Here is a 24,137-nt window from a genome sequence, read left to right as displayed (position 1 = left end):
TATAAGCTACTTGCTCTGATATCTTGTAATAAATCAGGAGAGTTATTTGTCTCCTTTTTGTAGGTACTGAGGATTAGTATATAACATTTGGTGGGAATCGTACTTGGCTGTGTTATGCTTTTCATTCTGTGGTCTTTTCAGTGAGAGCCAAAATCTTCTGTTGTAACTGACTGGATTTTTGTTTCTTTCTTTGCTACACGGTAGCATCTGCTCTGAATTGAGCCTGTCCTCCATCTTCAAAGTCCTCTTTAGTCTTATCTGTGTCTGCTGGCGTCCCACTTGCTTTAGTCATATGCCAAGAGAGCTGGCTGAGCAACTGGTCCAGACTGCCAATCACAAATATGGATCAGGTCTCCCCTGACTTCTCAGCTGGGTCTGGGAATACCAACCTGTGCCCCCACCGAAGTGATAGTAATGCAGTGAATCAAACACTAAATAAATTACCACTTTAAAATAATCAGATAGTTACATCATTAAATCTGAAAAGGAAATTGCTCTGAAGGTAAATTGCAGGCTACAGTGGGTAGATGAGAGGAGCAATACCATTTCTTGGCCAGCAACTTGTCTTTCAGGCCTTAGCTGAAATGTCACCTCCTCAGAGAAGCCTTCCCTGACCATCCAAGCAAAGCAGCCACTTTCTACCACATCCTCCATTTTATTTTCTTCAGTCTCCTTTTAAAAAAATGAAGTGTAATTGACATAAAACATTATATTAGTTTCAAGTGTACAATATAATAATTCTGTATTTATATATTGCAAAATGATCACCTCAGTAAATCCAGTTAACATCTGTCACCATACCTAGTGACAGTATTTTTTCTTATGATCAGAACTGTTGAGATCTACTCTCTGAGCAACTTTAAAATATACAGTACAGTCTTATTAACTATATTCACCATGCTTTACATTACATTTTTTTTTAAATTGAAGTATAGTCAGCTTACAATGTTGTGTCAATTTCTGGTGTACAGCATAATATTTCAGTCATATTACATTACATCTTCATGACTTATGTATTTTATAACTGGAAATTTGTACCCTTTAACCCGCTTCAGCCAATTTGCCTACTCCCCACCCTCTGCCTCTGACACCCACCAATCTGTTCTCTGTGTCTGTGAGCTTGGGGTGTGTTTTTTTCATCACTTTGTTTTAGATTTCACCTGTGAGTGAGATCCTATGGTATTTGACTTTCTCTGACTTATTTCACTTGGCATAATGCCCTCAAATTCCATCCACGTAGTCACAAATGGCAAGATTGCCTTGTTTTTATAGATGAATAATATTCCCCTGTGTACACACACACACACACACACCCCTTTTATTTACCCATTCATCCATTGATGGACACTTCGGTTGTTTCCATAGGTTGGCTAGTATAAATAATGCTGCAGTAAACATGGGGGTACGGATGTCTTTTTGAATTAGTGGTTTCACTTTCTTTGGATAAATACCTAGAAGTAGAATTGCTGGATCATTATTCTACTTTTCACCATCTGAAATAACCTTGTTGATATAATGTTTACTTGTTTATTGTCTCTCTCCTTCTAAAATATAAACTCAATGAGCTAAACCTCAATATATTATTTACTGCAGTATCTCCAGTAACATCTAGACGCATGCCTAGTATTTAATAGCTGCTAAAAATATTACATTGTGTGAATGCGTGAATGAACTAACCAAAAAGAGGTTCCTCTTCCTTCCAGATCAGATTATACCAAGTTGTCAGTTTCACACACAGACTGGAGAGTGTGGGGAGGGTGATTGATGGAAATTAGGTCAGAATTCTCTTTTTTGGTTTGACTCCATTCAATTCGGCACATATTTACTAAATTCCTATTACGCATGAAATTCACCCTCAGGATTCAGCAGAGAAAAGTAAGAGTCCTGCCCTCCTGCCACTTAGTGCCTGGCAAGAGAGTTAGACACTTAACAGCAGTTATCAAAGTAATTGAATAGCACTTACTTTGTGCCACGTAGAATTCTAAGCACTTTCATGAGTTACCTCATTTAATCCTCAGCACAGACTTACGTGTTAGGAGTGATGATTATACCTTGAAGAAAAAGGCAAATATCTTATTTCTCTTGTTTACTATTGATTCCTTAGCATCATGTACAGTGCTTGGCAGAAGTAGATGCTCAACAAATATGTTGAAAAATGAATGAATGGAGAGGTGGGTCTAGCTCAGTGGTAGAGCACATGCTTAGGATGCACAAGGTCCTAGGTTCAATCCCCAGTACCTCCATTAAAAAAAAATAATGAATGAGTGTTTTAAAAGAGGAGGATGTTATTGGAGAGTCTGTAGCAGGGGGATTTGATCCTGTCTGAGGCTTTAAGAAACCTTTCTTTGCTGATGTGACGTTTTATTTAAGACTTGAAAAATGCGTAAGAATTTGCTCTGCTTTGACTTGAGGGTAAAAGCCTAGGCAGGCTCAGTCTGACTGATCTTAAATAAACGAATTTCCCCCCGCCACACCCCAGGATTTAGTTTTCTTTTTAGCAAAATGATAGAGTGCAGTGATGAAATTTCCCCAAAGGAGGCTGTAAAAACATGCTGAAAGAGAATGGTCAGGGTGGGCTTCCCACGAGAGTCGGGCTTCCACGAGAGACAGCAGCAGAAATGGCACCAGTGGGAACAGGCTGCTGGGAGGCCCGAGTCCATTGGCCCCAAGGCAAGGGCTCCAGCTGGGACTTGGCAGGATGAAAGTGATGGCTTCTGATCTCCCAAGAGGTCAGTCTAAAGAAAAGCTTGGGGCAGCTGGTCCAGAGTGCAGCACTCAACAGTCTCCCAGTGAATTAGTTTTTTTGCCATTGGATGTCAGAACCTGGCAGGTGGAAGTCATCTGGGCCTTTCTTGTCTCTGGGACAGACCCCAGGCCCTTCTCACATGGCACGTAGAATGGGTCACCTTTATCTTTCCCTCCTCCTAGGCTTCTAGTTCCCCTTTCAGAGACCTCTTTCTGCCCTCGGGCCCTCCCTCCAGGCACCTGGGCCATTGCCTTAGAGCCTCCCCCATCCTCATACAGATCTCATCCTCTCCTGGTAGCCCTGTTCTTATCTGTGATGACATTAGGTGTATCAGAGTCTAGTTCCACTTATGGACTTAATGACTGCTAACTGTTCACTTGCTATGCCTTCAGTAAGGTAATTGCCTTTTTACAGGGATTTTTTGTAAACAACACCTAATGTGAAAGCATGGATTTTTTTTTTTTAATTCTTATTCTTTGTTGAAGTGTAGTCAATTTACAATGTTAGTTTCAGGTATATAGCTAAGTGATTCAGTTATACATACATACATGTATATATTTTCAGTTTCTTTTCCCTACGGCTCATTACAAGAAATTGAATATCGTTCCCTGACCTATACAGTAGGTCCTTGCTGTTTATTTTATATATAATAGTATCTGCAAATACATTGACCTTTGGGGGCTCTATAATCCCAAAGAATCTTTTCAGAACCTCTTCCTGCTGTCACTCGTATAACACTGTATTATAACAGTTTATTAGTCCTTTTTTTTTCTGAAAAATGCGCTCCATTAGATTAGGGATGGTATCTTATAGTCTGAATTCCCATCACTCAGCCTAACACTTGATGTAACAATGCGAGGTAGCAACAAATTATTGGACAAAAATAGTAAGACAAGTGATTTAAGACAAGAGTGTTAGAAAAACTTTGTTATCCTGACCCTTCAAGCCAAAGCATGAAATGAAGTACCTGACTCCAAAGCTTCTCCACATGTGAAGTAAGAATCACTTGGATTGTTAACTGTGCAGATTCCTTGTCTATCCCCAGGAAGTCTGAATCCATAGGCTTGAGGGCTGTGGAGTCTGCATTCTCCACTTGGTGATTCTGGGGCAAAAACACTACATCTCCTCTGGGGGAGCTGTTTGTCTTCAGATAAACTGTTATATCCTCTCAGCCTGTTTTCTGTAAAATGGGGTTGTTCAGAGAATCAAAGAGAAAAATAAATGTGAAAGCAATTGAACCATTCATATAGTGCAGTGCAAACCACCTGCATTGGAATCACCTGTCCAAGGAGATTTCAGATTTGTTCTTTCGCTCATCCTGCATGGGTAGATAGGGTCCATACATCTGGCACTCCATCAGTCATTTTTAATTGGGATTGGAGAAGACATTTTCAATCATGGCAAAGAGGTACTGGCTGGTTTGCAGTGGCTTGTTTGGAACATGGGTGCTAGTTACATTGTTCTTTTGTTTCTAATGGAGGAGGCAGGTTTTTGTTGTTTATTTAGTTCTTTGAGGGTAATTATGGGCAGTATTATCTGTGAGTATTTTTTAACCTAGGAAGAAATTGCTGAGTGCCTACCATTAACTCAGAAGATATTTCCTAAGTACCTACTATTTATCTAATACTAAAATACGCAAAGTTGAAGCCCGTCTATAGATGAATTCCATAATATCTTTGCTTGAATAGTGCATTCCAGCTTTATGATGAACTCCAGGTCACTTCATTTGTGCTGTTGAAGGACCTCCACAAAAAAAAATTATAAAACATCTTTCAGAAGCTTTCTCTCATATATGTTGATTCATTCACTCATTCATTTGCTTACCCACTGAACTCATATTGATTGAGTACCTACTTTGTGCCAGGTACTGGGCGAGGCACTAGGGGTACAAAGATGAATTAGACATTGATGTCTCCATCAGGAAGTTTACAGTTTCATTGCTCAGACAAGATAAGTAAGTAGATAGAAGATACTGTAATTATAAGGGCTGATATTACTGTTAGAGACAGTAGCAATTCAACTTATAAGGCACTCATTCTAGGCACTGTGCTAAACCCTTCATACAAGCCGTCCTATTTTGCCCTCCCAATATCGTGTAAGGTTCTATCATTACCCTATTATTATCCTTACTATATCTGTAATGAGGCTTAGAGATGCTAAGTTGCCCAAGGTCACACAGTAAGTCAATATCAAAGGCAGGCTTAAACCCTGACTGTTTAATTGTAGTACCACCCTCTTAACCACACCTGCCCTTTTGCTGCTCTGAAGTTGGCATATGGCCACAGAAGCTCAGAGAAGTCTAACAGCAACAGTAAGAACAGCCTTCGCGGTGACAGTTTATCAAGTGTCTATAATGTGCCAGGTACATCAAGTGCTTATTACCTCCCTTCATTCAAGAATACACGAAGAAAACCTTGTTCCCATTTTATAGATATACAAACTAAGGCCCATAGGTGTTAAAGTTGCGTTCACATCTCCCCAACCAATAAGTGAATGCCCTGGGCTTCCAACTTGGGTCAGATTGACCCCAAAGCCCATACTCCTTCCATTTTTACTCATACTGATTGGGGTTAGATGTTCTTTGTCTCTCAGGAAGTTACTTCTGGATTTGCTCTTCTGTTGTGAGTTTGAGATTATCCACACAACCCATCTAGACCACTTAGACATTGTTTAAACAGCATCATACTTGGGATGGTCCAACCTTGCTGGGTCTCTGGGTTTAAGGAAGTGATGGGATATATGATTATTGAAGGAAAAATGTTCTGTCCCCACCAGTAAATTTTCATCATGTTGCAGTGGTCCTCAAGTCAGAGAGACAGCATGTTGGTGGAAGAGCGGGTTTACGTCACGGCCTGGACTGACACTACAGTCACTTTATGACTCTTAAGTCTTTGCTCTCCTGGGCAGGCTGACACATCGTTCCCATGCTAAGTTAAGTATTTTCAAAAAGAGGAGAGCCCATCAAGGCTCAGAAATTATCCTATCAGATTTCAAGGCCACACTTTTATATTAAATCTTATTTTTAAAAATCTCACTCAGGGGAATATTGGTTTTCCTTTACCATTTAAATCATTTCCTTGTGCCTCTGAATATATCACAAAAAACATTCACCTCTTTCTCTTTATCATGTACAATAGGATATAGTCGTGTTTTTGACAGAAATGATAAATCCTGAACTAATGTCTCGTGCTTACCTTCCAGTGGTAAGGTTTCCAAAGTCATTACTATTTCATGGGTCAAAACCAAACCAGCTCCCCAGTCCAAAGTACTTTCACTTGTATTTGGTGATTGGCTGTATCCTTTAATATTCTCTCCCTCTCCGTCTCTTTCTCCCTGTCTCACTTGCAATCTCAGTGAGAGTTTTGGTAAAGTTGTATAATCCTTGGATCAACTTCCTTGTACCATGTTTTCATATGCCATCAGGGTACACAGGTCGGTGAAGGGCCAGTTCCCCTGGGTTTATCCTCTGTTCTCGTGTTGTGGCTTTAAATTTGTACAGCAAATAACTCAGAACCAAGTTATTGCCTGAGTGTGAGTGCTGGCAGGGAAACACAGCCGTGGTAGTGCACAGAATCTGTCTGTGTTAGCCCTCTGTCACCAACGACTCGATCCAGCTTTCGGCTTCACCTAAATGATAAATGGTCCTATTGTTTGGGTTTCGTATTAAGAGAAAAAACGGGACTAAATCGAGATGAAGCAAGGACAGAGACCCATTTCATTGCACTGTACTTTAATATTCCTGAGACCCATGGCATTACGGGTGGCTTCTTTTAACAGCCATCTCTCTCCAGGGCGGAACACTATGCTGTCTTTGTTTCATCTGATCTTTCAGCTAAATAAGAGATGGTCACTTATCCTCACGACTCCCATATCCTGCTGGATTTCTGTTGCTAAAAGAGAAACTGACCACACGGGGAAAGGTAGAGGTTTCATCAGGCAGGGCATTTCAGCGTGTGTTTACAGGCAAGACTGACTTACTCAGCAAATCCTGCTCGGAGGAGCTGCAGCCAATGAAGAGGCTATATCCCGGCTTGCTTGGGGGCTTCTGAGTTTGAGCTGCATGCAGAAATGTAAGGCACTGCTTCCTGGCGCTGATGGCAAAATGGGACCCATCTCCAGTTATTCCTCGGGCTCCCTAGCTTTGCAGATCTGTGAGAGAGCCTCCCTTCACATACTGGTGATGTAGCCAGCTTTAAAGGCCGAGAGAATCCTCATGGATTCAGGAGACTGGTTTTTTATTTAGATTTTTTTTTTCTTTTTTCATTTTTTTTGGAAGATGAAATGCTTCTCTCGTTACCTGCCTTACATCTTCAGACCTCCGAATACCATCCTCTCTTCCAGCTGCCACACGGAAGGTACAGATCAGAGAGGGAGAGTGTCTGGGTGGGTGGGAAAAAGTGGGCTGGTGTATGACTTCCCACAGGCTCTGCTGATACTGCCTTCTGTAGCTACTAGCTGACTGTCGTGCCTGGCAAAAGCTTGTATCTAACAGACTTAGATCTGCTTCTAAAATCAGTCTGTCTGCTACAAGGAAAGTACTTTCCCAAGAGCCAGATAATGTTGCAAAGGTGATCTCACAGCTAATACAGCTGATTAGAAAATAATTGGGAAATATTTTGCTAGTTTCCCCTGTTCTCCTTCACATGCAAACAAGTAATTGGAACTAATGTTAAGGACAAAAACATTTCTGTAGGTGCCATTACGTACATTTAGCCAAGCTCTCTGTTTTGTCATTGTCCTTTTAATAACTTGGTGCATGCCCAAGAAAGCAATTAGCAAAATAGAATGAGCTTCCTACATGACTGTGGAGTGTCGGGTGTTGAATTGGTCTGCTCAGAGTCTGTACTTGGGGTGCAGGGCTGGAAGACAACAGCTGACAGTCAGTGCTTGCTGGAAATGTGGTTTGTAGGGGGTCCTAAGTTGATGCCTTAAGGCGAGGATGAACTGAATCTTGTACCAACAGCTCCCCAGTTTCTGGTCCTTTCGGGGACCTCCTCTGCTGCCTTCTAACCTAGCGTGATGTGCATCCGTGTGCGGGGACTTTCTGTGTGCACGTGTGTGTGCCTTGTAAACATTCTTCAACTAAGGACTGCAGGTTTCAGCATTTCTACCATCAGTAGCTGGTTGTGCATCTTCTATGTGTGATATGCCTGTTTCTTTTGATCTGACACATCCTTGGAAAAGATCAATTTCAAGCAAAGCAACTGGCTGGCTGTTTGTCAGCCTCAGGGGTTGTCCTACAAGCGGTCCTTGAGGGAAGAGGGCAGGGGATGGTGAGGAACGGCAACTCCGCCTCAGGTCCAGACTGAGCTGGTCAGCAGTTTGTTCTGAAAACCCACCCCTGTGTCTAGTCCTCACAGGAGGAACCTGGGGTTAGGGGCTGTGTCTATCAAATGAGAGAAACTGTATTTCACACATAAGGTGATTTTTAATCAGTACCCCCAGGAAAAGGGAGTAGAAATTTGGGATCACCTTTGCATTGAGAATGATGATATATTTTCCATAGACATTGATATTTCATCGATTTTTTTTCAACTGGATATTTTCTTTAAAATTTCATTGGTTGCTAAAGGAGATGGCTCATTGAAAAATCTCTTCCCTCAGAGAGAGAAACTAGCATGTTCCTATATATACTGCGGAGAGGTAAGGGGTAGCAGGGGTAGATATCTCTGGGTGAACTTTCCAAATACGAAAGACTTAAACTTACATGGAAAGCTGCCTGAATGTTTTCTGATTGGTCCTCTGTCCTCTCCTCCCATCTTAAACTTTGAGAACCCAAACATGTGGTCTGTTCAGTTGCTGTTTTGCCTATGAATCAACTAAAGATCCTACCTCATATAGACAAAACACCACCATAACAGGGACTTTCTTGAACTCTTTTTAAATCAAATTTAAGTGATTTATTCCATCAAAGTGGAACCCCCATTTTAATCGTGTCAAAACAGACAATCTCTGAATCACCAATTATCATCTGATTTAGGGGAGGGGTAGGGAGGCATGCCTGTAAATTTGTTGTAAACCTGTTAAAGACAGTGGGCGAGGATAAGAGCATGTGTCCAACATTAACGTCATGGACGGGGCACTAGGGAACAGTAGAAAAGGCAGGAGTTAAATTTCTAGCAACCAGGGCCAGGTCCCTTAATTGCTTTATGCTCAATTTCATCTCTAAAATGGAAACAAAAAGACCTACTCCCAGGATGTTGAGACTTAAAAGTGATAATTAAAGTTGTTCACAAAGCTTGCTACCTGATAAAGTCTGTCCATTTTTAAGTCCCAATCCCCATGCGCTTTCTTAGATACTCAAGTCTTCTTTATTTGTTATACCATCTTAAGCAATGAGTGGTTTCCTCAAACACATCTCAGTGTCACCAGAAACTTGTTACACTTAGAGTTTGAGGAGAAAAAGAGGTCAGAATGAATCTGAGTTTGTTTTCCTTTTTATATGGTTAGCAGTCATGTCACCCAATAGTCTCTGTCCTGGAAACGTTATGGCTGGGAACTTCCTATTTTATTTAATTGAAAAAGTCGAGAATGAATAACTTGTGTACATCCCCGTGAGTGTCAGATAAATCCAAATGATTCAAACAATCCCCTTAAGAGGGATTCTAGGACAGCTTTAAGGGCTTTCACAGTGCCTGGGCTGCTTCGGGGATGGAACGATCCTACTGAGAAGACAAGCGTTGTCCTCCCAGCTTTGCCTTGACGTTGTTTTCTCAACACAGCAGGATCCTTGAATCCCATCTCCACCACATGCCAACGAGGTGATGTTGGGTAGTTCCTTCACCTCTCTGAGCCTCAGTTTCCTTATTTGCAAAACATGCGAATAAATACATGCAGAACGCCATACACAGGGTGGTGACGAGGATGAGGATGAGGCTGCTAACCAGCCTTCACTTGTGTTTACTACGTCCGAGGCATTATCTAAGCGCACTGTATAGAGCAACACATTGCACACAGGGTAAATCAACATGTAGTCAACAAATATTAGTTCTTTTTCCCTTTGCTCTCTTGTTCTCAGCCTCCAAGCCTGTTTCTTCATCCATCACATAGAGATTGGGTCCTCCATACTGCAGCCAAAATGCTTGTTTGAAATAGGACACCACCACACCGCCTCCAACACAAACACACTGGCATTTAACCTCTCAACGGCTTCCCATGGCCTGTAAGGTCCTGCCTATTCTGACCCCTGCCTGACTCTCCCGAGTGACCCCAGACACACTTGATCCTGCCTGATCTCCAGCTACAGGCCTTGGGTTCCGCATTATTTTTTCTCTGACCGCAAATTTTGGGGATGGGGCTCTCTCTCTCCCCTCTGCCCCGTTCTTTGTTCATTCTAGCCTTCACCTCTTAGCTAAAGCTGAGAAGTCATCCTTGACCCTCAGCTGATGGTAGCTCTTGAAGAACTGGGTTTCTTCCCTTCAGAGCTCCCATCCTAGTTTGCCGTTATGAGCAGACTGGGTGAAACTGTTTTGTTAGTATCTGGCTCCCTGTTGGACTGAAAGCTTCATGAGAGCAAGACTCCCATGTGGTTTTTGCACTAGAACAAGACCAAGTGTGTAATGGGTACTCGATAAATTTTTATTGAATGAAAAGATGACAAATACCAAGGCTGTTGTATAGATACATCTTAAAAACATGCAAAAAACATTCTGCAAAGCATTAACTCTTATGTGAATGCTGGTTGTTTTAACTGTTGTGAGTTGGGGAGCTTTTGGTGGTCATGCTTGAGGGATCTGCTTTTATTACCATGGTCTAACTTGAAATAAGAGGTCACCAACAGAAAAAAAAAAAAAAAAAAGAACAAGTAAATAATGGTGATGCACAAACAGGGTTTTGAGAAGACAGTTGGACTGTCTCCCTTCCTCTGCAAACCTCATTAAGGACCCTCCCCCCATAACCCATGCCCCCATAGAAAAGGATTCATCCAGCAAAATGGCTTCAGGACTAGAGGAACAAAAATCCCAATCCCAGACAAAAAGAAGCGATTCCAGATAGGGATGAGAGAGGCAGTGAGGTATGAGGCACCTTGCCTGATGTTTCCGGATGGGCCTGGTCTGGCCCCTGACACAGGAGGGCTGTGTTTGTGTTATCTAACAAACTAGTGGAGACACATCCTTTCCCTAAAGGGTAACGTGTCCTGTCCCTGATTGTCTTGTCATGTTTCCGTGCTGCAAACCCTATTCATCCTTTATAACTCAGTTTGAGTCAAGTCTTTCTGGGAAGACTTGCTCCACAACTCCAAAGGTGGAGGTGTTGTTCTGAGTCACCTAAACCGCAGTTATAGTGGGAAGAAGACAGGAGAAGGGGACGCACCACAAAGCCTGTGGGTCACTGGCTGTGGCTCTGCAACCCCATTTGCCCATCACGCAGTCTCTTGTATTGGCTGCCATCATCTCCATGTTGCAGATTAGGAAACCGATGCACGCCTACTTCGCCCAGAGCCAAGGTTCGTCAAGGGACAGAGCAGAGACCAAGTCCAAACTGTCTGAGTCAAAATTCAGGGCTCCTGCCCTTTACCTTGTACATTTCCTTCTGAAGGTCAGTGTGAGAATAGCCTTCAGGTTATATTGAAACAGCCTATGTCCGTGTCCGTCTCCTGGTGGCCAGGAGCACCTTGGGCATGGGGATTCTGCCCTGTTCGTCTTCAGTCTCTGCACCCTGGTTAGGGAAGAGCTTGACTAGGTAGATGCTCAAGAAATTCTTCTTCAGTGAATGGGAGACTGAACAAACAAACTTGCTTATCTTCTTTCAACAACGCTTCTTCAAGAGGAAGAAACTCCTCGAAGCAGAATGTCTTCCAAGGACATCCAAAAGCAGGACTGCTGGAAGTCTACACCCACACACACAGGAAAAGAGTACACATTTTTCTAGCTCTTTACTTTCAGAAGTAAAACATGCCATGTTTTCTGTGTTTTCTGTGTGTGTGTGTGTGTGTGTGTGTAGGGATGTAGGTACAGGTGCATATGTGTATTCCTCACAATCCTATGAGGTAAGTACTGTTACTATCCTCATGTATCAACATGAGAAAACTAGCACACAGAGAAGTTAGGTAACTTCTCCAAGGTCACACAGCAGTTAAGTGCAAGGGCTAGGATTAGAATCCATGCAGTTTGGTTCCAAGGTGCATGCTAAGAAAGGATTTATTGCTATATGTTACCTTTTTACATATCTATGGAATTCTTATATTTCTGTGTTTTAGGAATTCTCTTCTCAGCCCCTTTCACATATTTAGAACCAACCCACTCTTTGGGTCCACATCAAATGCACTTCCACCCACAGCTTTCCCTGACTACTCATTTTCTCATTGTCACAAATACACACCTACATTTAAAGTCTTCCCCAAAGGAACATTGTGATTCTCTGTAATATAGAAATAACTACACCACCTGAAGGAGTTACTTTAAGGATTAAGTGAGACAACATGTTACATGGTTTGACACTACTTAACATGTAAAATTTGTTTTACATTTTCATGTGCAATAGATGCACTGTCCCTGCTGTCATCTGAGGCCGACCTGCCCACCCACTGTGAGCTGGATCCCAGCCCTGACCCCTGCCCAGGCTCCCCCACTCCTGCCCTTGGCCCCTCTCCCTCCATTATCACCATGTCTTTCATCTCTGCAGGATCATTTGTGGCCGTCCACAACATGTTGTAAATCATCTCACTTTAAATACTTATCTCATGATCCCTCATCCCCCTCTAGCTACTGCCTCATTCCTCGCAGAAAAATGCCCTGAAAGAGTTCTCTACACTCAGTTGCCATGTCTTTTACTCCAATTTGCGCTTTCCATCCCTCCACCAAAATGGCTCTTGTGAGAATCACCAGTGACCCCCTCACTGGTGAACCCATTCACCCTCTCCAGGGCCTCTTCCTACAGCTCTCAGCAGTGTCGCCACAGGTCGCCACTACCTTCCTGAGAGAGTTTCTTGTCTTGGCTTCAAGGTCCACCCTTTCTGTTTCCTTCTCCCTCACTGGCTAGTCCTTCTCAGACTCCCGTGCTAGCTCCTTATCATTTTCCCAAACCAGAAATATTGGAGTCCAGGACTCAGTCTTCACCTTAATTAGGTAACCTCACAGTCTTAAATATCATCTATTCAATTTCTATCTCTATCTCCCAACTCTCCCTAAAATGCAGACTTGCACATCTAACTGCATTCATGATATTTCCACTTGGATGCATAATAGAGATCTTGAAACAGAACTCCTGATTGCCTCTCAAGAAAAACCTGTTTGTCCAGCATTCTTCTCCAGCTCAGTTAATGAGAACATCCTTCTCCTAGTAACTCGAGCCAAAAGCCTTGGGGTCATCTTGTATTTCCTTCTGTCTCTCATATCTTTCTTCTAATTCTCTAATAAATCCTCTGACCTTAAATGCCTAAAAATTATCCAGAATCCAATCACACCTTATCACACCCATCACTCAGCTGTTTCTTTGTCAGAGGCCTTTCCTGGCCATCCTCTCTAAAATACATCTCTCTTACCCCAATGTTCATAGCAGCATTGTTTATAATTGCCAAGGTATGGAAGCAACATAAGTGTCCATCAATAGATGAGTGGATAAAGAATATGTGGTGTTTATATACGATAAAATACTATGCAGCCATAAAAGAGAGTGAAATTTTGCCATTCGCAGCAACATGGATGGACTTGGAGGGTATTATGCTAAGCGAAATAAATCAGACAGAGAAAGACAAATACTATATGTTCACTTATATGTGGAACCTAAAAAATACAACCAACTAGTGAATATAACAAAAAAGAAACAGACTCATAGAGAACAGACAATAACTAGCAGTGGAGAGAGGGCAGGGGGGAGGGGTAGCATGGAGGTAGCGGATTGAGAGGAACAAACTATTTTGTATGAAATAAGCTACACGGATATATTGTACAACACACGAGATATAGTCAGTATTTTATAATAACTATAAATGGAGCATAACCTTTAAAAATTGTGACTCACTGTATTGTGACACCTCACTTGTACATCAACTAAACCTCAATAAAAAAGAAAAAATTACCATATAGACAAATGAGAAACAAATCACTCACACACGTTCCCCGTTACTGTTACCCTGCTTTATTTTTACTCCATAGCACTTAGCTTTTCCTGACATGTCATATATCCATTCACGTGTCACCTGTCTTTTCATGCTACAGAAAGTGAGCTATACGAAAGCAGAGGCTTTCTCTGTTTTGTTCATTCCTGTCTCCTGTACCTAGAACAGTTTCTAGCACATAGTAAGCCTGGCATCAATACGTGTTGACTGAACGAATGGATGTGAGTTAACATTTATATGAAGTCTCAGTGATTAAGTGGGAAGAAGAAGCTCTGACACCAGATGCACCTGAGTTCCAATCTCAGCCCTGATAATTACCTGCTGGGTGACCTTCAGTTACTTACCTGGTATATTTCCTTCTCTAATAGTAATGTATCAACATATTATTATGAAGGTGAAAAAATAATGTTGGTAAAACACCGAGCATGATGCCTGTGAATATTCAGTGAATTGGGCTTCATACTATTATTGTTTGCATCCCCCACTGCAGTTAACACAACAGTCACCCATAGAGATTAATAGTTCCATGCTGATTGAGTTTTTTGCCTGCCTACATAGCTAGCATTGATTGTGGGTTTTTATATGCCAGACCTTGAGCTAAATGTTTTCTAGTTACTGCCTCACATAAATCTCACAAAAGCATCGTAAGTATTGTTAAGTGTCCCAGTTTGACAGATGAGGAAACAAGGCACCGAACTGTACAGTAATTTACCCAAAACCACATGGCTAATATGTGGCAGATCAGGGTTTGCACCCAGACTGCCTGCCTTGGGTCTGGGCTCTTAGCTGCCCCATACTATTGCCTGTAGTATTTCAGGCATTGTTCTCAGCACATGGAAACTCAAAAGATAGCAAAGATTCATCCCTATTTTAAGACACTGTGGTCTGGCAGGGGAGAGAAAGGCAGAGGCTCACAATTCTAATGGTAGGTTTTAACCCTGGCTGGGCATGAGAATCAGCTGTGGCAGAAGCATGGGGGTTTCTCCATCACGGACTCCTTGGAAGTTGGCCCTAGGAATCCTGGGTTTTAAGGTTCTCCCAGATGAATCTTATGAGCAATCAGAGGCAGGAAGCTGAGTCTGTGATCAACCACGGTCATGGCTGAGGAATGTAGTCAGAGCTCCAGAGCAGAGCTCTCGGAGAAGAGATTGATCCGTTGTAGGTCCCTTTGAAAGGACAGACTCAAATCCTGCAGCTAAGAAGATTTTCCTTTTGGTCAAGATGTCTGGCAGTTGAGTGGCTGTCCTGGGAAGATTCAAGGTCAGTGTCATTCATCCTTTTATATTTGCAGTGGGCCTCTACTGTGCGTTTGTCTGCTCCAAGGTAGCTATGAATTTGCTTCCAGATTTTTTTATTCAAGTACCAGCTAACACATCTATCTAATACAGAAAAAGTCATTCAATTTCTTGGGCTTCAGTTTTGTCATTTATAAAAAGGGGAATAAAAATTACTCACATACCAAGGAGTTGCTTTGGTGACTAAATATGATAATTTATCCAAAGTGTGAGTGTGGTAACCAGTACAATTTAACAGCTTGGCAAGAATTAACTGTTGTTGTTATTAATATGCTTCATATTAGTGGAGGTCTCTGAAAACAACAAAGCAACTGTGTGCTTTGATACGATGTGGTGATGGAAAAAATCCTGGGCCAGCAGTCTGGACTAGGTTCTGGTCCTTTCTGATATTGGTGTCCTGGGGAAAATGGCTAATAAGCCCAATGTGCCTTGGAGTCAGACGGCATTATAACAAAGTATGCTTGGTGGTGGTGTCAGATTAAGTGATAGGTGTTTTGTGAAGTAGGTCCCCCTCTTTAATCTTCTCATATCGAATCATTTCACTGGCAGTGGTAACCACATTTTCAAGAGTTCCTAATAAAATCCATAAGGAATTCAACAATGGATGAGAAATAGGAAGGACAGAAAATAATGTTTAAATAAAAGCCAACGGGCTCCAGGCACTGCCCATGTATTGTTATCAGCTGGAGATAATTATCAAAACAATTCTGCACGGTAGTAGCTGCATCTTACGGGTGGTGCTGGAGGACTGGTGAGATGAAGTATTTAGTTGGAAAAGGCTTTGGCTTTGGAATCTGGTCAGCCAGAGTTCCAAACATGGCTTAAAGTGATTTGTCTTCTTAGTATCTGTTTTCTTGACTGGAGAATGGAAGTAAATAACACTTCCTTTTTGTGTTTGGTGTAGGGGTTAAAGGCACTGAGTGGCACATGCCTGGTAGCCATTTAATAGACGGTACTTGTATTGACTGTGACTGTATGTTTGTCCGGTTCTCACTAGTGGGAACGCTAAGCTGGTCTGATTGCAAACCCTGGGCTCCTTCCACTTCATCACGCTCCCATCAGAGAAAGCTTCCATTTCTCATTCTTTGATTCTTTGAACCTGCGTCACCTTTACTGGTGCTTGCCTGTGACTTACTCTGGTCAGTGTTGTTCTGATTTGTATTTCTGAATCCATTGTTTGTCTTGTGGACGTGTGCTCCAAGGCAATGCCTTCATTTTGACTCAGTTTTATAAATCTAATAGAAAAATCACCGGCGGTGAAATCATCACCATCGTTAGAGCGTCTGGCCCATTAGTTTTCTGAGTCATTGTTTCTTCGCTGGCAGATGGGGCTAAGAGAGAAGATGGGCTGAGACGGCCAAGGCCTTTGTCTTCACAAAGGTCTGCAGTAGCAGTTAGTAGAAAGGCAAACAGGAGGCAAATAAATTCAGAGATGTGCATGAAAGCCCAATCTGAATCCTCCTGTTGACGGGTGGGCATGTCACTTAACCTGAAAATTTTAGGATCAGATTCATTAGGCAGTGAACCTCCTTGCAAGAGACATTATTCATTTATTCACTGATTTATTTAAAAATCCAAACACACACTTAAAGACTATCTGTACTGTATGTCAGGTATTGGCTAGGCAGTGGGTGTACTGGTGGTAAAAAGAGCTATGGTTCATGCCCTGATGAAAGACAAATTAATCAAATGAATGTCACCTGTGGCCAGTGCTGCAGTGGTGGGGACATGGGATAAGGACAAGATCTAATAGGGATTTGTAAGGCACAGAAAGATCAGGACACTCTCCCAGAAGAAGTGTCACTTGAGCTGAGATCTAAAGAATGAGGAAAACTTAACTAGGCAGAATGAGAGAGAATTTTCCAGGCAAAGGGGAGAGCGTGTTTTCAAGGCCTTATCACCAGAGGGTCACAGTGAATATGAGGTCCTGAAGGAAGCCCAGTGCAGCCGGAGCACAGAGACCAAGAAGGAATAGGGCGGAGATTGAGGTTATAGAGACGTGTGACCGTGCATATCTCTGTGATGTGAATGATGGAGTTTGGTCTTGATCCAAAGAGCAATTGGAAATGATCGAAGGGTATGAACTTGAGGGAAGAAACATGACCCTATTTTCAGCATGAGAAGATTGTTCTGATTGCTGTGAGGAGAATAGATGAGAGCTGTTAAGAGGACGTGGATGTATTTTAAGGAGTTGGCCACTCAAAACAGAGCTCTGTGGTCTCTCAAAGCAGCCCTTACTGTTGCAGTGCAGTAGACCTGTAGATGGTTCTGTGTCCACCCCCTAAATTCCTCCAGGTGTATTTGTGTCTTATTAAAACAGCCTCATGAACACGGAAAGCTGGCCATTGTCTTGACATCCAAAGAAATTGTTATTCTCCGTGAGTGATGGCAGCAGCATACTCCGCTGGGTTTTGAGGGGGCAGTAAACATTCCAGGCATTGAAAAATAGAGTGTGTTTGCTGTTCCAGATGCAGCACTGGCAAAGCATGTTGTTTAGAAGGAAGAGATAGGCTGTCTTAGGACAAAACCACTGAGAATGTTTTCATATCATGTTTATTCAGCAAGAAATAGTGGCTACATCCAAGCCTCTGGACAGAATGGTTTACAGGCTCAGCTGTGCCTGTTCATGTATAAACAGCAGGGTGGCCCTCGCAGGGGACAGTTGGCCAAAAGTCAGTCTTATGAGCAAACGTTAAGAAGCCTTGACTGACCTTAGTTATTAATCCATCCTTTCATGGGTTTATAACCCAGATGATCGAATGTCTAGGCATGTGGGTGGGAACCCCAAATGTGACATCCTGCCAGAGCCAAGCAGGTAGCATTAATCAAAGAGGCATGATATTGTCTATCATGAAATGGTGTGTTCCAGTCCTGCCTAAAGGCTACACAACTCAGACATAAATAAATACAGACATAAATAAATAATACATAAATACATACATGCATACTGAGCAAGGAAAACAAAGCCAGTCTCCAACCCAGGCCTTTACCTGTTTCCATCTCACTGAAAAGAGTCATAGGGTTTCTGTTTGGGAGAAGACCTCTGATCAGTCTGGCCCTTTGCAGTGTCCTTGAATCTTATCGCAGTACTCCCAACGAGCTTGCTTTCTGCCCAAGCTGGCCATTTAACTTCAGGACAATGCTGACTATGCTTCCATCTTTAAGTTGAATGGAAATCTATTTGTTTAGAACCATCAATACAGTTCCAGAAGTGCACAAGGATGGTTTGCACGCCCTGTCCAGGCTAAAGATTTCAAGTTGCTTCAAGTAGCCTCCTGTGACTTCACCTACAGTCAAGGGGACAATAAAGAACATTTAGGTGCTAGGCCCTTTTAATGTATTAGCTCATTTAGTTCCAGTAACAATCCGGTGACAAGGAAATGTTCATTCTCTCCACTTTACAGACATAGACTCTGAGGCCCAGAAAAGTAAATAAAGTGCCCAAAGTCACACAGTTTATAAGCAGCAGAGGTAGGATTTGGACCCAGGGAAGCTCTGGAACCCAGAGCTTTGTTCTCCTCCCTCCAGTATGGAGGGAAAAGCACAGTTTGCTGTTATAATCTTGCCTCTAACTGTAAGTCCCAGCATTTCCCATGGCTAGCTGACTGCTCTTAAGTCTCTGTTTGTTCACCCATAAGTTAAACCCTGCCTCAGTACTGCAGTGAGAGCATTATAAGATGATGTATGCAAAGCAGCACCATGCCTTGTATGTCCTGGGCACTCATTAAAGGCTAATTGGATAAATAAAGATATGAATAAATAAATGAAGGCCTTCTGGGCCTGCCTTTCCAAGCAAAGCCTTTTTATTTGGCCCCAGTTCTCAAGCAAAATATCTATCTTATGTTGCCTTTGGGAGGTCAGCCAGGAGCAGGGAGTCACAGCATAAACAAAGCACAGTAGCCTGGAATGAAAATAGAGGTATAATATATTATCCCCACACATCATTGCTCCCCTTCCACCAATCCAGACGAGCCTAGAAATAAAGCAATCGAGCTACAAGATGGTGGCCGTTCGAATTGCGTCATGTCTCTGTTCAAACCCCACCAATGAATGGTTTCCCATTTTATGCAGGAAAATCTTAAGCCCTTCCATGACCTACAAGGCCTGGGGCATCAGCGTCCCTGGTCTCTCTTGTCACTTTGCTCTTGACTCCACACCAGCTACACTGGCCTCCTTGCTGGTCCTCAAGGACCAGGGTCTTTGTACTTGTCATTCCCTCTTACTGGAATATGTTCTTCCCCCAACCACACAATCCTTTCCCTTTCTTCTTTTAAGGCTTTGCACAAAAGTCATCCTTTCTTCTTTTAAGGCTTTGCACAAAAGGTAGGCCTTCCTGCCTACCTCACCTGATAAGGCATGCCTCCCCAGCACTTAACCTTCCTTTTAATTGGTAGATTTCCTCGCTGCTTCACTTGTCACCTGCTTGCATTTGTTTATCATTATTTACCCTCGCTAGACTATCAGTTCCGTGAGAGCAGGTGCTTTGAGCCTTTGCTCCCCATTGTAACTGGCATGTAGTCAGTGATGATAAAAATAATAAGTAAATGAAAACAAATGATGAATCATCATGGTTGGCAGCAAGAGCAGGCAAGTGGAGTGACCCGCAAGATGTGTGCCTTCCTTTCTCTAGGACAGTGGCTCTCAAATGCTAGCACACATAAGATGAAATAGAGTGCTTGGTTTCAAATGTATTTTGTGGGGGCTCACAGACTCTGCTAAAATTCTGACTCAGTACATCCAGAGTGGAGCCCAAGAACCTCCATTTTGAAGAAGCGCTCTAGCACCTGTTGAGGAAGGAACCTCAAGGGCAGTCCTTCAAGAAACACTGCCCTAGGATAACAGAAAGTAAAGAAGATATGAGCAACACTGCTGAAGGCTGCGTGGTTTCCTTCCTCTCTCCATATCAGCCCAAGATGCGGAAACTAGATTTCAAGTCAGGGAGCAATGCTGGTCAAGAGGAAGGGGTAACAAAGGGCATTATTTCATTCTTTTTTATGACTAAGTAGTATTCCATTATATATAATATATGTATTTTATGTATATATCTCACAACTTCTTCATCCAGTCATCTGTCGATGGACATGTAGGTTGCTTCCATGTCTTAGCTATTGTAAATAGTGCTGCTATAAACACTGGGGTGTGTGTATCTTTTCAAATTAGGTATATGCCCAGGAGTAGGATTGCTGGGTCATATGGTAACTCTCTTTTTAGGTTTATTTAAGGGTTCTTGTAATAACCTATAATGAAAAAGAATATATGTAAGTATGTATAACTAAGCTGCACACCAGAAACTAACGCAACATTGTAATTCAACTACACTTCAGTTCAAGAAAGAGAGAGAAAAGGGGGGTTAGGTGCACTGTTTGTAAACTCCCTGACTCCACATCCCAGTAGGAGACTGCAGGACTACAGGCCTGCAGGAGATGGGTCTTAGAGGTGAGCTCAGAAGCAAAGGGGCAACACTCATGTCTTCCCGTGCCTGTGCACAGGGTGGTTTTCTGAATGGCTGCTGGAGCCTGTGAGTGGGACAGGGCACCACCTTGGTCCTGGTAATTTGAGTCAAACCAGATGGAGAACCAGAGCTGGCAGAGACAGGGAAGACCTTTTCACAGCCCTGCCTTCCATCTTGCAGAGATATGAAGTGAACTGCCCAAGAACACAGTGCTAATTAGTGTTAGAGCTGGGACTGAAACCCAGTCTGTGGCTTCGCTGTGGTGTCTTGACCTCAGTACCCCTTTGAAACTGACTTGACCCTTCCTAACAATCCTATGAATATGTTAGAATGATGGGCTGACCCGAGTAGAGATTCTTTATGGAAGAGGGGAAAAAAGCCCTGCAGGCTGCACTGTAAACAGCCTACTTCCTTTGGCACCGCAGGCGTGTGTCTTGATAAGCCCTCAGGAGAGAACCAGCTTCAAGGTACTTTTAAATGGCTGAGCAAAGTATGTGTAATGGCCCTATTATTTTCCAGTTTTTAAAAGGAAGCTCATTTTCCTTTGAAATTGGCCCTATTTACACACAGAATCAGCTGAAAAGACTATTATCTGGTATTAAGCTTTCAAGAATATTCTCATAAGTGCTGTCTTACCCCCATTGTGTACCTAATAAGATAGCTCAGAACCGTGTAATACGTGTTTCCCCAAATTGTGCCTCTTTAATGCCACTAAGCGATGAGCCAAACTTGACCATATAGAGCTCAGGACTAGGGGAGTGGGGGCAATGCCCAAACCAATTCTCCTCCAGTTCCTCCTACTCCAGTCTCAGACACGCTACTGTGCTAACTTGCATTTTTCTCTTCCCTGTCTAACTGACCCCAGCGAAGCTTACTGTACATGCTGGGAACAACCTCCTCCAAATTCACTTCATTTGCACTCATTTCCAGTCTTCTCTTTAGAAATGGTATTTTTGGCTCCACTTCAGATATATACAAATTGAGATGATAAATGGAAATGATCCTCTAGGTGAAGCAGTGGCCAAGGCTTTAGTTACAATTTTCTACTGATCCTCAGACATGCTCTGGGCATCAAACAAAATTATTTATTTTTTGGTACTGCACTATATCAGCACAGACCTCAGTGAACTGATTAAAGTGTGAGCCTCCCGAGAATGCTCAACCTTCATTTAAAGAACCATGTCCCCAGCAGGACCTGATTTTACAATGTGGAAGAAGAAAGATATCTTCCTCTGTGTCTTTTAGCTTCTTAAAGGTGGGCTCCCACAGCTGGCAACTTAACTGGGTGAATAACTGAAATAAGATATGTTCTCAGCGGCTGCAACAGTCAGTACCTGAGACTCAGCAGGGACTTAAACATTTGTTCCATCCTGGTCTTTCACCTGCTTTGTCTGCAGAGACAACTGAGTGTTGGCTCATTTTCTGGTCCATTCATTAAATATTTCTTCTGTACCTAATACACATTTGTTGTGGTTCCAAATCCTGAGTATCCAGGGGTGTAAAGACAGATGGATCCCTGCTCTTATGGACCTTAAATTCTGGTGGGGTAAGACAAGTGATAAACCTTTATGAGCATTAGACCCAAAGTAAGATGGGAACCCAAACTAAACAAGATCAAACAAGGAGATGCAGATAAAATTTAAATGATGACTTTGCAGAGACCTAACTATAGAATACCCTCCAAATCAGTCTTCTGGAAAGTAAGCTTCATACCTGGTCTCCTTGGCAGCCCTCAGAGCATTCATAGCTCATGCTGGGTGCTTATTGGCAAGGATTTCTCAGGTCTCCAGTGCAATCTCTCCTTTGCCAGCTGGTTCTCTAATTCTGCATAGAATAGTGGACACATGTGGCCAGTGGCACGCTCTTACCTAGCAGTAAAGCCCTCTGGGAGAGCATTAATTCCTTCAGATGTTTTTAAAGCCTCTGTGTGGGACCAGGCAGGGATCAGGCTCTGGAGAAATTTCAAGAAGGAAACAAAGCAGCTGCTGCTCCTGGCCTCATGGTGCTTCCATTCTAGCAGGGAAAACAGATAAACACAAGTAGACATCAGTAACCAGGAACTTTCAAATAGTGACCAGGGCTGGGAAGAAAATACAAATAGGATAAATAGCATAGTGAGTAACCTGGGAACACTGGCCTGATAGGAATAGGGTGGACAGAGGGTTTTATGGAAGAAAGACATTGAGCTGAGGCATGACTGATGGCTCTTTGCCAGCCATGCAAACAGCCCAGGGAAGAGTCTTCCAGGCAGAGGGACTTGCAACTGCGAAGACCTGGAGGCAGGAATAACTTGGGGGTCTTGGTGGAATATCATACCCTTTTGTGGTAGACTTCGTAGCTTTCTTTTTTAAATATATATATATATATTTAAAATATATATATTATATATATATAATTGAAATATATATATTATATATATATAATTGAAGTATAGTCAGTTTGAAATGTGTCAATTTCTGGTGTACAGCACAATGCTTCAGTCATACGTGAACATACATATATTCTTTTTCACTATAAGTTACTACAAGATACTGAATATAGTTCCCTGTGCTATACAGTATGAACTTATTGTTTATCAATTATATATATATTAGCATCTGCAAATCTAGAACTCCCAGTCTATCCCATCCTACACCCTACCCCTCCACCCACCCCATAACCATGTTTGTTTTCTATATCTGTGAGTCTGTTTCTGTTTCGTAAATAAGTTCATTTTTTTTTTAGATTCCGTATATAGGTGATATCATACGGTGTTTTTCTTTCTTTCTGGCTTGCTTCACTTAGAATGACAATCTCCAAGTCCATCCATGATGCTGTAAATGGCATTATTTTATTCTTTTTTATGACTGAGTAGTATTCTATTGTATAAATATACCACAGCTTCTTTATCCAATCATCTGTCGATGGACATTTTGTTTCCATGTCTTGGCTATTGTATATAGTGCTGCTGTGAACATTGGGGAGCATATATCTTTTTGAATTAAAGTTCCCTCTGGATATATGCCCAGGAGTGGGATTGCTGGATCATATGATATATCTATTTTTAGTTTTTTAAGGAATCTCCATACTGTTTTCTATAATGGCTGCACCAAACTACATTCCCACCAGCAGTGTAGGAGGGTTCCCTTCTCTCCACAGCCTCTCCAGCATTTGTCATTTGTAGACCTTTTAATGATGACTGGTGTGAGGTGATACCTCATTGTAGTTTTATTTGCAGTTCTCCACTGAAGACATACAAATGGCCAACAGGCACATGAAAAAATGCTCAATATCGCTAATTATTAGAGAAATGCAAATCGAAGACTTTGTAGCTTTCTTTAAAAATAATCATCTCAAATATGTAAGTCCTATCATTCATTATATGTCTCAAAGAAGCATATACCAGTTATTATACTGGTAGTTTAAAAACTTTGGATCCCAGAGACAGTGTCCTTAACTCTACAAGGGAATAACTTAATCATTTCTCCTTGGAGTCAGATGGCCTGGGTCCCGTACTGAAATTTGCATCCGCTAGCTGAGTGACTTTCGGCAGCTTACTTAATCTTTCTGTGCCTTATTTGCCGTAAAAGGGGGATGAGAATAGTG

At 42.2% G+C, this 24,137-nt stretch overlaps 1 protein-coding gene across 5 annotated transcripts in view; it reads left to right on the top strand.

The window, feature by feature from the left end:
* The window catches only part of PPP2R2B (protein phosphatase 2 regulatory subunit Bbeta), a 424,375-nt gene that overhangs the window by 15,824 nt on the left and 384,414 nt on the right, over positions 1 to 24,137 (top strand). For 2 of the 5 annotated variants that reach the window (XM_006182263.3, XM_032477042.1), the window contains exon 1: positions 6,135 to 7,101. The exons of the other annotated variants lie outside the window; for them this stretch is intronic. In XM_006182263.3, coding sequence (XP_006182325.1) covers positions 7,023 to 7,101 — 79 coding nt within the window. In that variant the 5' untranslated portion in view covers positions 6,135 to 7,022. Of the gene's footprint in view, positions 1 to 6,134; positions 7,102 to 24,137 lie in introns of those variants that run through there. 5 annotated transcript variants of the gene reach the window in all.

The sequence above is a fragment of the Camelus ferus genome, chromosome 3 (genome assembly GCF_009834535.1).
Source record: "Camelus ferus isolate YT-003-E chromosome 3, BCGSAC_Cfer_1.0, whole genome shotgun sequence".
Classification (NCBI taxonomy): domain Eukaryota; kingdom Metazoa; phylum Chordata; class Mammalia; order Artiodactyla; family Camelidae; genus Camelus; species Camelus ferus.
Note: the sequence above shows the minus strand (reverse complement) of the source record. Positions and strands in the feature narration are given on the sequence as shown.